The following is an 18,406-nucleotide window of genomic DNA, read 5'->3' as shown; positions in this document are numbered from 1 at the left end:
ATCTTCACAGTTAAAGGTTCTGATAAAGGCCTCATTTCCAAAATATATAGAGAACTCACTCTAATTTATAAGAAATCAAGCCGTTCTCCAATTGATAAATGGTCAAAGGATTTGAACAGACAATTTTCAGATGATGAAATTGAAACTATTACCACTCATATGAAAGAGTGTTCCAAATCATTATTGATCAGAGAAATGCAAATTAAGACAACTCTGAGATACCACTACACACCTGTCAGATTGGCTAAGATGACAGGAAAAAATAATGATGAATGTTGGAGGGGATGCAGAAAAACTGGGACACTAATGCATTGTTGGTGGAGTTGTGAACGAATCCAACCATTCTGGAGAGCAATCTGGAATTATGCCCAAAAAGTTATCAAATTGTGCATACCCTTTGATCCAGCAGTGTTTCTATTGGGCTTATATCCTAAAGAAATATTAAAGAAGGGAAAGGGACCTGTATGTGCCAAAATGTTTGTAGCAGCCCTGTTTGTAGTGGCTAGAAATTGGAAATTGAATGGATGCCCATCAATTGGAGAATGGCTGGGTAAATTGTGGTATATGAATGTTATGGAATATTATTGTTCTGTAAGAAATGACCAGCAGGATGAATACAGAGAGGCTTGGCGAGACTTACATGAGCTGATGCTAAGTGAAATGAGCAGAACCAGGAGATCATTATACACTTCGACAACGATATTGTATGAGGATGTATTCTGATGGAAGTGAACTTCTTTGATAAAGAGACCTAACTGAGTTTCAACTGATAAATGATGGACAGAAGCAGCTACACCCAAAAAAAGAACACTGGGAAATGAATGTGAACTATCTGCATCTTTGTTTTTTTTCCCGGGTTATTTTTACCTTCTGAATCCAATTCTTCCTGTGCAACAAGAGAATTGTTCGGTTCTGCAAACATATATTGTATCTAGGATATACTGCAACATATCTAACATATATAGGACTGCTTGCTATCTAGGGGAGGGGGTGAAGGGAGGGAGGGGAAAAATTGGAACAGAAACAAGTGCAAGGGATAATGTTGTAAAAAAATTACCCTGGCATGGATTCTGTCAATATAAAGTTATTATTAAATTTAAAAAAAACAATAAGGGAATGGAAAAAAAATCACATATCACAAATTACCCAACCATTCTCCAATTGATGGGCATCCATTCATTTTCCAGTTTCTAGGCACTACAAACAGGGCTGCCACAAACATTTTGGCACATACAGGTCCTTTTCTCTTCTTTAGTATCTTTTTGGGGTATAAGCCCAGTAGTAGCACTGCTGGATCAAAGGATATGCACAGTTTGATAACTTTTTGGGCATAATTCCAGATTGCTCTCCAGAATGGTTGGATTCATTCACAACTCCACCAACAATGCATCAGTGTCTCAGTTTTCTCGCATCCCCTCCAACATTCATCATTATTTTTTCCTGTCATCTTAGGAAAGGGTATATTCTAGAGAAAGTCAGATGGGATGGAATAAAAGAGATAGATAAATAGAAAAATAGAGACAGAAACAGCAACAGAGAAAGAGAGAGAGAGAGAGAGAGAGAGAGAGAGAGAGAGAGAGAGAGAGAGAGTAGGAGGGAGGGAAAGGGAGAGGAAGGGAAGGAAGAAAGGAGAGAGAGAGGGAAAGGGAAAAGGAGAGGGAGGGAGGGAGAGAAGGAGAAGAAGTGAGAGGGAGAGGGAAAGAGAAAGAGAAGGGAAGAAGGAGGAAGAGGGAAGGAGAGTGAGAGATGGATGTATAGATACATATTTTCACCATCCAAAGAGAAAAGTCACTTCACTTTGTAAATGTGCCCAGAGGTAAGAAAAGGAGCATGATAAAGTTATCTGAGTCTTAGAATTAGAATAAAGGTAAGAAATCATGCCTCAGATTTTTCAGTGAAGCATGAAACTTCAAATTATTTTGCTGAGAGTGAATGGATAAGAGATAGTGTAGGTGTCTTGCAGGAAATTTTAAAAATTTCACTTTAAAAAAGCACTTGGGAGAATGAAATAAAAGAAGTTTCATGTCACTGTGAAATTCTAGATTAGAAAAGATAATATATATTTCTGTAACAGGCCTAGTGAATACAATTGTGTGAATTCTTCCAATGGTATCTATTACATCAGACACAGCTATGAAGGCATATAGTGGAATTAGTCCAGAATTTAGGTTTGGAATTAATCCATGACTATGGAAAAAAGGATGTTAGGTGGCACAGTGGCTAGTGTGTGTATGTGTATGTGGGGAGGGGTAATAGAAAGATATGAATTCACATTCAGCCTCAAACACTAGTAAGTCCTGAACAAGTCATTTAACTCTATCTACTTGGATCCCTTATCTGAAAATGAACTGGAAAAGGAAATGGCAAACTATTCCAGTATCTTTGCCAAGAAAATCCCAATAGGGTCACAAAGAGCCAGGAACAATTGAAATGACTGAACAACAATGGGACAAAATGAAAAGGTGTGCAAAGGTAGAAAGGATATATATTATATAGTTTAACTAGTTAAAATGTTAGAATATTAAATGTTAAAAAGTTAGAATATCAAGAGAATAAAACAAGGAAATTGAAAACAAGAGCAAGGGTAATGGCTTGAGAAAGAAGGGATGAATGGAGAGACAGATGGATGAAACAGGGAAAGAAAATTTAAGTAATATGAGATTTAGGAAATGTAAAGCATAGGAAGGGATAGAAGGCTAATGAGTTATAATTAGATTGGTAAATTTCAGAATCATGGAGATAGAACATACAAATAATGGTGGCAGGATATTCCAATCAGAGTAAATAGTGAAAAAAAAAAAAAAAAAAAAAAAAAAAAACCTAGAAAGGTAGAATGGGACCAAATTTGCTTGCATTTAAATTGCTAGACTAATGAACTTATTTTAAATTTGCTAGGAAACATAAAGCCACAGATAATTTTTTGATCAACAGAATTAAGCTCAATCTCCAAATCTAGTTTTATTCAGATTTTATTAAATTTGCCAACCTATATTCACTCCATCATTATCTTAGAAGGAAGAGGAGGCAACAAAGAGAAAAGAGGAGCAGTCATAGAGATTAAGAGTAGGAACTCCAAGAGAATATGATATCACAGAAACTAGTTGTAGATAAAAAAGGCACTTTGAATAAAGAGAATGCTTAAATATGCTATGAACCAACTTTATGTTAGTAGTCAGGAATCTTTGATATAAAAGTTCAGGTTTCACAATTAGTTTTATTTCTTTTGAAGAATGCGGAAAAATAAAGATTCCAAGTAATTGATATTTCAGTAGACATCTTAAAAATTGATTTTAAAGCACTAAACTATAATGTACAAAGGACTGTGGTAATCTATTCATTATTTCTGTTCCCTCTTCTCTTCAGGTTTAGTACAAATGATGGATGGGACCAATGAAAGCATTCAATATGATTTTATCCTTCTAGGATTCTCCAACAGGCCCCAGCTTGAGTTAGTTCTTTTTGTGGTCATCTTGATTGCCTATCTCCTGACAGTTGTGGGTAACACAACCATCATTTTAGTGTCCCAAATAGACTTTCGCCTCCATACACCAATGTATTTCTTCCTTACCCACCTCTCTTTCCTGGATCTCTGTTTCACCACCAGCTCTATCCCACAACTGCTCTATAACCTAAGTGGGCCTGATAAAACCATTAGCCACACAGGCTGTGCTATTCAACTTTTTCTGTTCCTGGCTCTGGGTGGTGTTGAATGTCTCTTACTGGCTGTTATGGCATATGACCGTTTTGTTGCTGTCTGCAAGCCCCTTCATTATATAGTGATTATGCATCCAAAACTCTGCCTGGGACTAGTGTCTATTGCTTGGTTTGGTGGTGTGATCAACTCATTGACTATGTCTCCTATAACTCTGAAACTGCCTCGTTGTGGAAACAACAAGATAAACCACTTCTTATGTGAAATGCCAGCACTGATTCGGATGGCTTGTGTAAACACTGTTGTCATTGAGAACACTATATTTGTGCTGGCAGTGATTATTGTACTGACACCCTTAATCCTTATTCTGATCTCTTATGGCTATATCACCAAGGCAGTATTACATATCAAGTCAGGGGTAGGGAGACAGAAAGCCATCAACACCTGCAGTTCCCATCTTATTATAGTATCCCTCTTTTATGGCAACATTATCTATATATACATGCAACCAGGAAACAGTGCTTCTCAGGACCAAGGCAAGTTCTTCACCCTCTTCTACAATATAGTGACTCCACTCCTCAACCCAGTCATCTATACACTGAGAAACAAGGAAGTAAAGGGGTCACTGAGGAGGCTTCTGGGAGCAAATAAAGGGGCAAATGAAAAATGATGGTAAACAAACTTTCTGGACACAGTTTCTTTCATAGCCCATTCCTCTTTCTCAATTCTGAAAAAAATAGGAATTAGTGATTAAAATAGCAATTGTATTCCCAATTTCTTGTTTGGGTCTTCATATTTTAGCAGTACTATTGAGATTCTTTCTAGGTATATTATTGATACCCATAAAAATCACCTGAATATAATTGGATGATTCTTTTACCGTTACCAAAAACTTGGTGACTGGAATTCAACATTTGTTCCTTTGACTACTACTAAATGGTTATCACAACTTTTATGCATCATTACTTATAGGAAAAGCAACCACTTTCTGCAGCTAGCTTCCTTCTCTTTAGTAGGATTTTCTACTTTCTTTCCTCCTTTGTGCTAGGTATTCTTCCAACCTCCAAGACACCACAGTATTGGAGAAGGGAATAGAAGATTTTTTGCTTGTTTGCTTTTTTAAGACAAGAAAATGGAGTCTACAAACCATAGGGCAGTAAACTTTGCTGTTTTGGCAAAATTCTAGTAATTAAAAGGTTGGAAAAGAATCCTGCAAAAAGAAAATTGATCACAAAGAGCCAAGGCTTCATCAAAATTCGACCATACCATCACTATTTCTTTTCTCAAAAGAATTATTAAGCTAAGTAGACAAGGATAATGTTATAGCCATAGTTTACCTAGATTTTAGTGTAACTTGCCTTTGAAAAACTGGTTTTCCCCTGAAGTTTTATGGATCCTTCACATTACAGAAATAATAACAAATGTGAGTTCAAAAGTATCCCTGAGAAGCTAAAGTGAATAAAATAACTGAAATTGTTCCAAAGTCATATTGTGATGTTGCCATTTTTAAAAGAAGAAACAAGAGAAGTGGGAGAAAACTAGTTACTAGAGATGCTGGAAATCAAGAAGGAAGTCAAGATAGCATGAATCTCGAGTTTTATTTATATATCATATTATAATATTGTGATTATGATAAAGTTCTACTTTATATAGTTTTTTATTATATAAAATTTGATATATATTTATGTAAAGTTTATATGTATATATCGTATATAATCATGTATATTGTTTTTCTCCAAAAAAGTCTTTGAATAGAACACGAGAGATCTCTGGGTTTGGGTAATTATAATGGGAGTAAAACTGAAATCATGACTGTTCTGATACTATCCTTCAAAAAAAAGTTCCCCAGCGATCTACAATGAAATTTAATTTCACTAAATTTAGGAAATAAGTGACCAAAACCTTCATTTGAAATTTCTGCTTTTAGGAGCTTTTAACAGAAAAAAAAAAAGTCAAATAGCTCATAATACTTTATCCCCAGTTAGATAGATTTTCTAACAATGAACATGAGATTAGGGATACTGACTTAGAACCAGAAACTAATTTAAAAAAAAAAAAAAACCTTCCTAATCAACCAATATTCTGTGTGGCTGAAGAGTTAGGGCCCTGCACAATCAGACAGGAAAAAGAGATGTAATAAGGAAAAGCACCTATTGTAAATAGCACAGATATTTATGAGAAGTAAAACTGGATATGTAAAAACTATAAATGAATAAGCTCAGAAAATGGTTGCTCATTATGTCCAAGTCAAAGTAGAGCAAAGGGAAAAGGATTGAGATTCATTCTTTACATTACTTATAAAACATTTATATTAATGGTCCAGACACACATATAAGCAGCTATTATTTAAAAGAAAAAGCATTATATTTCTTTCTTTTCTTTTTTTTTTTTTTTTTTTTTTTTTTTTTTGCCCTCTTGGCTTTCTTTACTTTTTGTGGGCCTGGGAAGGGAAATATCCCAGATGTTTTTCATTTATAGCCCTCTTGCTGCCATCACTGTTAGAAAAGATATACATCATACATCATTTCTGTCTCTGTCTTTCTGTCTTTGCTCATGTCTTTATCTCTCTTTCTGTCTCTCTGCCACAGCTGTCCTGCCCTTTGCAGAAAAAGTCAGATTCTTACCAAGTCCCTCTGAGAGGGCTCTCATATCAATATTAATGTTGATTATATTACTTAATAATCCTGATTCCATGTTTTCATTTTTATTGTTGCAGTTGAATTTCTGTAAAACGTAAACTATTTTAAAAGAAGCAGCTTTTTGATTTAGCAGGAGGAATTCAGAAATCTCACTATCCAAATCATATGCCTATAAATTAATTGAAAATATCTGATATATTAATAATAAGCATATTATTTTTGTTTTCCACATAAATCTGTTGGAATCTTTACAAAGTGTAAAGTCGTTAGAGCTGATAGAGACAATAATTATCTAATTTAGTATGATTGATCTGATCTTATAAGGAGATATTATGGGCCAGAAGAAACAAGGTACTAAGTGGAACTGAGAAACAATGCTTGTATTCACACTTGTACTCATTGGAGTTCACACTTTTGAGAGATTTCAGGGTTTAGTACAAGATACCCAAATTCACACCTCCCTTAATCCCTCCCTCAGAGGGGAGGAGTAAACCTTTAGGAGATGATATATAAGAAGCAGACTGGAGTTCAGCTGAATTTAGATTGAGAAGAGAGTGTCAAGTGAGTTCATCCAGAAGCCCTCTCTCGGAGGCAAAGAAAGATTCATTATAACTTCCAACTGGCTGGCTAGAGGCTAAAGGACAAATCTTTGAATTTGGAGACATGCGAAGGGAGCTCTTGGAACCAAGCAGAAAGATAGCCCTCTAAGAAAAAGTAACTGGGCTATTTTGAAAGGAGAAAATAAACGTTTGCATTTTTAGCACCTGGCTGCATTTGGGTGATTATTTCTCTTAACTGAAACTAAGGCTGCTTCCAGAAAACCTCCCCAAGAAATCTGCTCCCAGAGAGAACCATTATTATATATTAAAGAAGAAGAATACCACATAAATCTATGAGAAATAGAGGGACAGCAACTGAATCTGTGAATTTTTCATGTGTAGTTTGCTTATTCTTTTAAAATATAATAAATTTAGCACATAATTCTTTATTTTTAATTTTTAATAGCTTTTTATTTACAAGTTATATGCATGGGTAATTTCATAGCATTGACAATTGCCAAATCTTTTGTTCCAATTTTTCCCCTCCTTCCCCTAACCCCCTTCCCTAGATGGCAGGATGACCAATACATGTTAAATATATTAAAGTATAAATTAAATACAAAATAAATATACATGACCAAACTGTTATTTTAGCACATAATTCTTTAAGCTGTCATATCAGATTCCAAACTATATTATAAAATGGTGTATACCAAATTACTGTCAAAATAGGTACTTGAATTATACATAAAGTGTGATACCATAAACAAGTTGAGGGAGCATGGAATAGTTGGTCTGTCAGAATTATGGATATGAAACTTATGGACCCAAGAAGACATAGAAAGCATTACAAAATCTATTTTATGTTTTTTAATTTTTATTATATAAAATTCAAAAGTTTTTGCACAATCAATGCAACCAAAATAACAAGGAAAGCAGAAACCTAAAGAAAACATTTCTCAAATATATGGAAAACAGATTCAAATTTATAAAAACACAAGTCATATCTCAATAGATATATAGTCAAAGGATATAAACAGGCAACTTTTTGACAAGGAAATCAAAGATATCTGTAGTCACATGAAAAAATGCTTTAAATCACTATTAATTAGAGATGTGTAAATTAAAACACTTCAAAAATATCATTTTACATCTCTCAGATTAGCTAAAATGACAAAAAAGAAAAATAATAACGATTGGAAGGGATGTGGGAAAACTAGGACACTAATGCACTCTTAGTGGAGTTGTGAATTGATGCAACCTTTCTGTAGAGTAATTTTGAACTATGCTTAAAGGACTATAAAACTTCATATTGTTTGATCCAACAATACCACTGCTAGGTCTATATTCCAAAAACATCCAATAAAGTTAGAATAGGAAAGGACCTGTGGGTTCAAAAATATTTGTAATACTTCTTTTTTGTGGTGGTAAAAATTGGAAATGAAAGTGATGTTCATCAATTGGGAAATGACTAAATAAGCTGTGGTATGTGATCATAATGGAATATTATTATGCTATAAGAAATGAAAAGCAGATGTGTGGTGTTCTTCTTTTGGTTGGTATATGATTATTCTCTGTGAGAGCAGGTTTCTTGGGGAGGTTTCTGGAGGCAGCCTTAGTTTCAGTTCAAATCAATAGTCACCTCAAATACAGCCAGCTGATAAAAGTTCAAATCTTTTATTGTCTCATCCAAAATAGCTCAGTTAGCTTTCTTTGGTTCTGAGAGTTCTCCTTGCTAGTCTTTTGCCTCTACCTCCACTCCGACTCCTGGCAATCTTCTGAACTGACTGACTTCTTTCTGGCTTTCAATCTTTTTCAACTGAAGTCTCCTGACTGAGCTCAGCTGTTTTTATACTTTTTTAGAGGTGTAAACTCAAAGGTTGACTCTTCTTCTGAGAGTGGGATTATGGGAGGTGTGAATTTGGATATCTCATACTGAATCCTGAAATTTCCCAAACATGTGAATTAATGTGTGAGCTCTCAAAGGTGTTAACTTAAGCATTGTTTCTATCAATTCCATTGAGTTATCACCTTGTTTCAAGTTCTGGCTCATAATATAGGTGGATTTCTGAAAAATGTGGAAACATTTATATGAACGAAAGCATAGTGAAGTGAAGCATAATGAAGTGAGTATGTTGTACACAGTAATAGCAATATTGTTCAATGCTGTGAATGACTTAGCTCTTCTCAGAAATGCAATGATCCAAGACAATACAAAATGATCAGTGATGAATCATATTATCTGACTCAAGATATTGTTTGAATACAGACTGAAACATTCTATTTTCACTTGCTTTCATTTTTAAAATTTTAATCAAATCTTCTTGAACAAAATGACTAATATGAAAATGTCTTACATAATCCCATGCGTAAAAGCTACAAATGATTGAGTGCTATTTTTGCTTACCCTCGGGGGGAGGGGGGGGAATAGAATTTGGAATGCAAAATTTTACTTTTTTATAATACTTTTTACTTTTCAAAATACATGTAAAGATAATTTTCGACATTCACCCTTGCAAAATCCTGTGTTCCAAATTTTCCTCCCTTTTTCCTCTCCTGTCTCCTCCCCTAAACATATAATCCAATACAGGTTAAACATGTACAATTCTTCTAAACATATTTCCACAGTTATCAAAAGGGGAAAAATGAGAAAGAAAGAAAACAAGCAAGCAAATAAGAATAAAATAAGTGAAAATATTATATTGTGATTCACATTTAGCCCCCATAGCCCTCTTTATGTGCTCTCTCTATAACAGGACTGTTGGTATTGGCCTGAAGCAATACCCATTGCAATTGATCACTTTATTGATCATAATCTTATTGTTATTGTGTACAATGTTCTCTTGGTTCTACTCATTTCATTCAGCATCAATTCATGTAAATCTCTCCAGGTCTTTCTGAAAACATTTTGCTGCCATTTCTTACAGAACAATAATATTCCATTGCATTCATATACTACAACTTATTATTCAGCCATTCCTCAAATGATGGACATCCACTCAGTTTCTAATTCCTTGCTACTACAAAAGGAACTGCAACAAATATTTTTGCACACGTGGATCCTTTTTTTTTTTTTTATGATTTCTTTGGGATTACAGACCCAGTAGAAACATTTATGGATCAAAGGAAATGCGCAGTTTGATAATCCTTTGGACATAGTTCCAAATAACTCTTTAGAATGGTTGGATCAGTTCACAACTTCATCAACAATGTAATAATGTTCAGGTTTTCCACATCTCCTCAAAATTTATTATCTTTTCCTGTCATCTTAGCCAATCTGAGAGTTGTGAAGTGGTATTTCAAAGTTGTCAATTTATATTTCTCTAATCAATAGTGATTTAAAGCATTTTTTTCATGACTTGAAATGGCTTTAATTTCTTCATATGAAAATTGTCTGTTCATATCTTTTTACCATTTATCAACTGGAGAATGGCTTAAATTCTTATAAATTTGAGTCATCTCTATGTATTTTAGAAATGAGACTTTTATTAGAATCCTTGGATATAAACATTTCCCCCAGTTTTCTGCTTTCCTTCTAATCTTGGCTGCATTGATTTTGTTTGTACAAAAACCTTTTTAATTTAATATAATCAAAATTATCCATTTTGCATTTCATAATGTTTCTAGGAACCCAAAATTTTAAATAAAAATGTTAATACTAAAAAAAAATAATAATAAAAAAGAGAAAGAAAGAAAGAAAAAGGCATGAAGCCCAGGAATAATTTTTATGTTCCACCTTTGTCATATCTCATCTAGTGCTTTATGTTCCATTCAAGTAGTAAAAATTTAGGAAGGATATTGCTAAGTTAGAAAGTATTCAGAGGAAGGAACCAGGTTTACAAAAGACTTTGATTTCACATCATAGATGGATACTTTGAAAGGACTGGTAAAGTTTGACCTAAAGAATTAAAAACTTAGGGGAGGAAGGTAAAGTCATGATAGCCATCTTTAAATATATGAAGAGAAACTATGTAGGAATAAATTTTTTCTAACTAGATCCCAGGAATATAAGACATAGGTAGAACTTTAAGATTTTTTTTTTTTTAATTTTAGTGGGGTTTTTTGATTTCCTTTTTCATAGAATGCTTTCGAGGAAAATTGAGTGATCATTTTTAGGGATATAGAGAGAATTCTTTTTCAAGTATGGTAGATTACATAGTTTCTGAATTTCTTTTCATATAAAAAATCTATAATTCTGTGAACCTAAAAATTCTTTTCAGGGAGTAACAGTGTGTTCATGTTGCCATTGGGTGATACTTATTCAGATAATAAAATTCATCACTATATTTCTGATGATTTGTTTAAAAAAAATAACATCTGAGCCTTTTTCTCTACCAATGCAAAGCCTTAATTCATGAACCATGGCTTTATACAATTATTAATGAATTCAGTTGTGAGATAGTATCTAGAAAAAACTATCAACATAACTGAAAAATCTAAACTCATAGAAAAATACTTCTGGTTATATCATTTAAACAAGCTTTCTGATATCTAAGCTATTATGCAATTAAACTGTGGTAATTAATTCATGACAGTCTCCTGAAAAATCTCTGAATGTTGTAATTGTGTGTCTGCATATTCTTGCTATATATGAAACAATTGTTAATAAATTGAGAATCTTGGAATAGCCCTTCACAAAAAATGACTGAGATAGGTAAACAATAAAAGATATCACTGCACTTAATTTTCATTGACTGCACAATGGCATTTAAACAAAATTTAAATGTTATTTTCAAGTCCTTCCACAAAAAATGTCGTTCCCAAGAATTTCTCCAAATAATACAAGAATTTTTGAGATTTATGATACAGATATTTCTTTTATCTCTATGAGATAAAAATGAATGTTAATATTAAATGAGGGAGAAAGCAAGACAATGTTTTGTTTAAAGATGTTTGCTATCTTGAATAATATATAGCATAGAGTCAAAATGGGAGTATTCCTTACAGATTGTGTTGATTGTATCAAGCCCTAGAGTATTCATAAAAATTCAAGAAAGTCTAGCCTTGTTTACAGAAGCAGGAAAAGCACATGAAGGACATTTATTGTCATTAACTATGACATGTGACTAGAGCTAGCACATCAGTATGTGTGTATGTGTACACATTTACATATATACATATGTATGTATATTTATATATATTGAACATCTAGTGAATTTCTATATCAAAGCAGGGTCAAGAGTTGAATAGTAGGAAGAAAGAGGACTAGATTTCATTTTGGAAATTGTGAACTTCTTTTAATGACTCCATAGTTCATCTTAAAAACAAATAGTTATATATTTAACATGAGTGAATATATCTATGTCTGAGGACTTGTATGCTTTTTCTCATGTCTTAGAAGTTGTGGGAGATAATTAGTTCAAATAATGGATTGATTTTCCAGGGACCCTTATAGAGTGGCAAATAAATGTCACTAGCCACACAGAGTAGGGGAGATTATTGCCATGGATGAAATATTTTCTTTGAAATTATGAAAGGTCTAAGTAATATCTCCTGCCCAATGAGTCTGAATGGATGTGAGTAGTAGCTGCCACAAGTAGGCTCTGGTCCAAATAATATAAACAATCATCAAATGTGACTATTAAAGGATTTTTTATAGTTATTCAAATTAGGGGGCAGTCCAACTTCCAATTTGTGCGGGCTATCATAAAAATAAGAAAACAAAACTGATATTGTTTCCTTTCTATGTATATCAAGAGTAGAAGGTTTCCAATAAGTATAGAACTTTCCGTTTCTTTTATCCTCACAGAGGGAATGTGTGTGTGTGTGTGGTGTGTGTGTGTGTGTTTGTGAGCCAAAAAGGTGATAGCATAGAATGTACTTGTATGCTAATTATAGAGATATAGTATGCTTTCTCTAACTCACATGTAAGGATTTCATATTGGCTTACCAAGGAGTAATAATTCTTACTGATTTCAAAGGTTCTCTATATGAATCCCTACTCTTAAAACTATTAATTGCAACCATAAAATGAACTTATCTTTAATAATCATCCAGGATTGGTAAAGCCAAGATAGTAGAGTGAGAGTCAGCATTTCTCCCATCTTACCCAAAATATCTCCTCCATAAAATCTAGAAAATGCACTATATCAAAGCCTGATCAGGAAAAAAGTCATTGAGTTATTTTTCCAGCCCAGGGAAGTTTAGGAAGACAGAGATAAAGGTTTGTAGGCAGTGGAGTAGATTGCTGTCCAGAAGTGCAGTGCAGCATAGAATTAAGAACTGGAAACTAGATTCAAGACTCATTGTTATGCCACAGTTCTCTTTAATTGTCCTGACTCAGTTTCCCTGCATTAGTTTCTTAACTGTTCTGTCTCAATCCCATAAGCTGTAAAACTCCCCCTCTGGTCCATTAAGACTGGGGACCATTTGCTCTGGGGTTGTAAATTGTCAATGTAAGCAAGATAAGGGGGAATTTAGACATCCTGACTCTGGCTTTTAGTAGGAATTTATGGCCTCCCCTCATCCTGACAGAAGTTTTACTGCTTCTTTCCCCTTCCTTTGTTTAGAGAAAAGGTATTTGAGAAGTTGGGGTTCTCTTATTCATCATTGGATTCTGGATTCTTTGAGATGATAGTGTCGTCCAGCCCTGGGACCAACATGGATCCCTTGGTCCCAGTATATCTCTCCATTTAATAAACTATTGAATTGGCCTCCAATCTCTGTCTGACTGGATAATTTGAGATGAGAGTCCTGTCCAGTCAATTATACTCTCCCATTAATAAAAGATTAAAAACTTTCTAATCTCTTTATACCTCAGTTTCTCGGACATTACATCATTGGCATAGAAACAATAATAGAATTCATGGAAAATGATGAAATAAGTGAAATAAGGTAGAGGGAGAAGAAAAGAAGGCTTAAGGTAAAATACTACTTTTAAAATGCTACTTTTTATTTTTTAAATAATAGCTTTTTATTTTCAAAATATATGCAAAGATAGTTTTCAACATTCATCCTTGCAAAACCTTGTGTTCCAAATGTCTTCCTTCCCTTCTCCCCATCCCTTCCCCTAGATGGCAAGTAATCTAATATATGGTAAACATACGCAATTCTTCTATACATATTTCCACAATTATCATGCTGCACAAGAAAAATCAGATCAAAAAGGAAAAATGAGAAATAAAACAAAATACAAGCAAATAACAGCAAAAAAAGTAAAAATACTATGTTGTGATCCTTTGAGTAGCTTTTAAATTTAAATTATGTTTATACTCAGTCCCTTCTTCTGGATACAGATAGCTCTCTTCATCATAAGCCTATTGGAATTGGTCTGAATCACCACATTGCTGAAAAGAGGCAAGTCCATTGGATTTGTGGTATAATTTTATATTGCTGTGTACATTGTTCTCTTGATTCTACTCCCTTCACTTAAACATCATGTCTTGTAAGACTCTCCAGGCCTTTCTGAAATCATCCTGCTGATCATTTCTTATAGAACAATAATATTCTATTACATTCATATATCATAACTTATTTAGCTATTGCCCAATTGATGGGTATCCATTCAGTTTTCAATTCCTGACCACTACAAAAAATTTTGCACATGTAGGTTCTTTTCTCTTTTTTATGATCTCTTTGGGATACAGGCCCAGTAAAGACACTGATGGATCAAAGGGAATGCATAGGTTGATAGTGCTTTGTTCCATAGTTCCATATTGCTCTCCAGAAGTGTTAGATCAATTCACAACTCCACCAGCAATATATTAGTGTCCCAGTTTTCTCACATCCTTCCAAAATTTACCATTATCTTTTCCTGTCATCTTAGCCAATCTTAGAGGTGTGTAGTGGCGTGGTATTTTTCTTCTTTAAATATTATCGTTCTCTCTGGGAGCAGGTTTCTCGGGGAGGTTTTCTTGAAGCAGCCTTAGTTTCAGTTGAAAGTAATAATCACCTCAAAACGCAGCCAGGTGTTAAAAGTTCAGATCTTTTATTGTCTCCAATATATCCCAGTTACTTTTTCTTAGTGGCCTATATTTCTGCTTGGTTCCAAGAGCTCCCTCCGAATGTCTCCAAATCCAAAGGTTTGTCTTTCAGCCTCCAGCCAGCCAGGTGGAAAATGGAATGAATCTCTCTTGCTTCCTTTACTTGGGGCTCGGCTAGCTTTCTGGAGAGCCTTTCAGACCAGCTTGGTTTCAGTGGGGGAAGTGCAGGATCTCAGCCACCACAATGGTGTGGGATGAAGTGAATCTGGTTGCACCTCTGGAAAAGAGCTTGTGGGCTTCTGTATTTCCCAGAGTGCTCCTCTCCAACCCTGACAATGTTCCGAAGTAACTAAGTTGAAGCTCTAAGAGCTTCAATATATATGATCTCCCAAAGGTTGACTCCTCCCAAGGTAAGGATAAAGGGAGGTGTGAATTTGGATATCTCATACTAAACATTGAAATCTCCCAAATGTGTGAACTCCAATGAGTACTTAAATACTTCTTGCTTATATGAGCTCTCTAAAGGCGTGAATACAAGCATTGTATCAATTCCATTGAGTTAACATTAGGATTCTAACATCTCCCTTGAGTTATCACCTTGTTTCAAGTTGAGTTAACATTAGGAGTACAACATAGTGGTACCTTAGAGTTGTCTTAATTTTCATATCTCTGATAGGATTTAGAGCATAAAATGCTATTTTTTAAAGGAAGTGTTTTCCAATTCCTTTTAATTTTATTAACTCTCTTGTGTTGTTTATATTTATTCAGAACTACTTATTCTGAATATGGCTTGATTGTATATATGTATTTGCTTATTGTCTCCTCTATTAGGTTGTGACTTTTCTGAAGGCAGAAACTGTCTTTTGCCTTTTTTTTTTTAATCCTCAGCATTTAGCACAGACTCTGGTACATAATAGGGACTTAATAAGTGTTTATTAATTTATTGAGAAAAGAGAGCATTCCAGGCATGGGGAACATCCTGAGAAAATTCCCAGAGGCAGAAATTGGAGTATCTTGGATCATCCTAGATGCCAATATCATTAGCTTGAATGGTACATGTTGGGAAGTAAGGTGTAAGACTAAAAAGGTAGGCGGTTACAAAGATCTTTGAACACTAGAGGATTTTGTCAGTGATTCTGGGAGTGATAGAGAATCACTAGATTTTATTGGATAGACAGGTAACTGTCTGTAGACAGTAGACAGACAACTGACAAGTAGAGTTGTACTTTATAAAAATCACTTTGTTTTTTGAATGAAGATTAGCCTGAAGTAGAGAGACTTGTGGCCAGGAGATCAACCAGCAGAGATTAAATGGGGGAAAAAAATAAAGTAAAAAGTAGATAACAGGGAACAAAAGAAAACCTACAAGGAAGCAAAGAAAACAGTCAGGCATGAATATACGATCTTATATTTTTATATATGCTTTCTTGAAATGGAAATTTATTGTTACCTATTTTGAATCCTCTCTGATGTTTTTTCTATTGGGCACATAACAATTTTTTTGTTTTGTTTTTTCTATTTCATTTTTTTCTTATTTTGTATTTGTGTTAAATATATTACTTTTTTAAAAAAGAATTTGGGTGCTATACCACTTGGTACAGATTGTTTAGTATCATCATCTATGGTACCTGTTAGCAAGCTATAGTTGCCTTCCTTTTATCTTTTAATTAGATCTACTTTTATTTTTGTTTTTTCTGAGATCAGGATTGCTAACCCTGACTTTTTTTTTCTTTTTACTTCAGCAAGCATGATAGATTTTGATTCAGCCTTTTGACTTTCTCTGCATGTGGCTCTCTTCTCCAAATATGTTTTTTATAAGCCACATACTGTAGAATTCTACTTATTAATGCACTCTGCTATTTGCTTTCATTTTATGGGAGAATTCATTTCAATCTCATTCACAGTGATGATTACTGTTTTTTTTTTCCTTCATCCTATTTTCCCTTTTTTATATTTTTTCTCTCCTATCACCTGTCCCTCCTCACCAATATTTTATTTTTGACCACAGCCTCCTTTAATATACCCCCCATTCTATCAGCCCCACTTCCTTTTCTTTCCCATTTCCCCTTTTACTTCTCTATAAGAAAAGATAGATTTATTTACCTAATTAAGTGTATATGTTATTCCTTTTTGACCCAAATCCAATGAGAATAAGAATTGAACAATGTTTACTTTCTTTCCCACTATTTTAATAGATATTTTATGCCTCTTTATGTAATATTATTTCCCCATTTTGTCTTTTTTTTTACTATTACAATCATTTAATCAACCAATTAGCTATTTTTGTTACCATATCAAAGTCAGCTTATACCCACACCTTCTGTACTTCTTCATATTACCCCAATAAAGATACAGTTCTTAATAATTACATATATTATCTTCCCATGTAGGGATGTAAACATTTTAACCTCATTGAATATCATGTTATTGTTGGTTTTTAAATTTTCTTTTCCTCTTTACCTTGTTATGCTTCTCTTTGAAGACCAAATTTTCTGTTCAACTCTGGTCTTCTCATCACAAAAGTTTGAAAGTATCATGTTTTATTGAATATTCATCTTTTCCCCTGAAAGATTATATTTAGTTTGTTGCAGCTAATTATTTGTTGTAATCCAAGCTCCTTTGCCTTTCAGAATATTACATTCTAAAACCTCTGATCCTTTAGTATAGAACAGGGATCCTCAAACTATGGCCCACGGGCCAGATGTGGCCCACTGAGGATGTTTATGCGGCCCACCGAGTTGTCGCAAAATCAGACCAGAAGTGATGTTCGATTTAAACTCGCATTAGCAACACACACTTCCTGCACTGGGCTAAGGGGGTGGAGACAGAGTGTGAGGTGATACCAAGGTGAGGTAAGTTCCCAGGCCGGGGTGTGTGGTGTGGAGAAAGGAGAGAGATGCAGAAGATGGAAAACTGACAGCCCACGGTCTTATACAGTAATGGCACAACAGACAGATGCAGGAGATGTACAATGCATGCTACGCATGTCACAGTCACTGCAGGGGGAATTCACTGCAGCAGTGAAGGTCAGAAGTGGGAGTGTGAAGAGCAGAAGAGAGAGTGTGGGAAACGGAGGCATCACAGTGCAGAGGCAGCTTGGAGGAAGTCGGGCATTGCAGTCTGTATGTCTCTGTGTGGTCAAAGTTATTGCTGGTATATTGTTTTTGTAGCGCTGTATATATATATTGATATTTTACTAATAGCAATTTGGAATCCCTAGGAAATAACGATGTCAAGAAAAAGAAAAATTGACTCGGAGTGTAGGATATTCAAAGAACAGTGGACTTATGATTATTTTTTCATGCACTACAAGGAAAGAGCTGTATATCTGATATGCCAGAATATAGTGTCTGTGTTCAAAGAATATAATTTGCGTTGACACTATGAAACTCAACATAAAGATAAATATGAATGTTTGGTTGGAGAAGTGAGAAAAGATAAAATATTAAAACTGAAAAATACATTGACAACTCAGCAAAATACTTTTGTGAAGCAGAAGCAGCTAAATATTTCATCACTGCGAGCAAGTTTTCAAGTTGGCAAGCTAATGTACACACTGGCAGACCATTGGTGGAGGGAGAATTTGTTAAAGAATGCCTTCTTTCTGTTGCCAAAGAGATGTGTCCAGAGAAGGCCAATTTATTTAGTAGTGAG

The 18,406-nt window shown here is 34.4% G+C and overlaps 1 protein-coding gene and 1 pseudogene across 1 annotated transcript; both read left to right on the top strand.

Moving 5' to 3' along the window:
* The first annotated feature begins 1,685 nt into the window (after positions 1-1,685).
* LOC127559049 (olfactory receptor 2W3-like) lies at positions 1,686-4,334 on the top strand. The gene has a single exon (XM_051992594.1). The coding sequence runs from the start codon at positions 3,375-3,377 to the stop codon at positions 4,320-4,322; it is 948 nt and encodes a 315-aa protein (XP_051848554.1). The 5' UTR covers positions 1,686-3,374; the 3' UTR covers positions 4,323-4,334.
* Positions 4,335-17,691: 13,357 nt separating this feature from the next.
* LOC127561408 (polypyrimidine tract-binding protein 1-like) overlaps positions 17,692-18,406 on the top strand; it is a 33,800-nt pseudogene continuing 33,085 nt past the window's right edge.

Source organism: Antechinus flavipes, chromosome 4 (assembly GCF_016432865.1).
Source record: "Antechinus flavipes isolate AdamAnt ecotype Samford, QLD, Australia chromosome 4, AdamAnt_v2, whole genome shotgun sequence".
In the NCBI taxonomy this organism is placed as follows: Eukaryota; Metazoa; Chordata; class Mammalia; order Dasyuromorphia; family Dasyuridae; genus Antechinus; species Antechinus flavipes.
The sequence above is the reverse complement of the archived record's forward strand: the minus strand, read 5'-3'. Positions and strand labels throughout refer to the sequence as shown.

What these genes read in the sequence shown, in the direction of transcription:
- LOC127559049 (XM_051992594.1), top strand. Translation starts at nt 3,375, where the DNA reads ATGATGGATGGGACCAATGAAAGCATTCAATATGATTTTATCCTTCTA.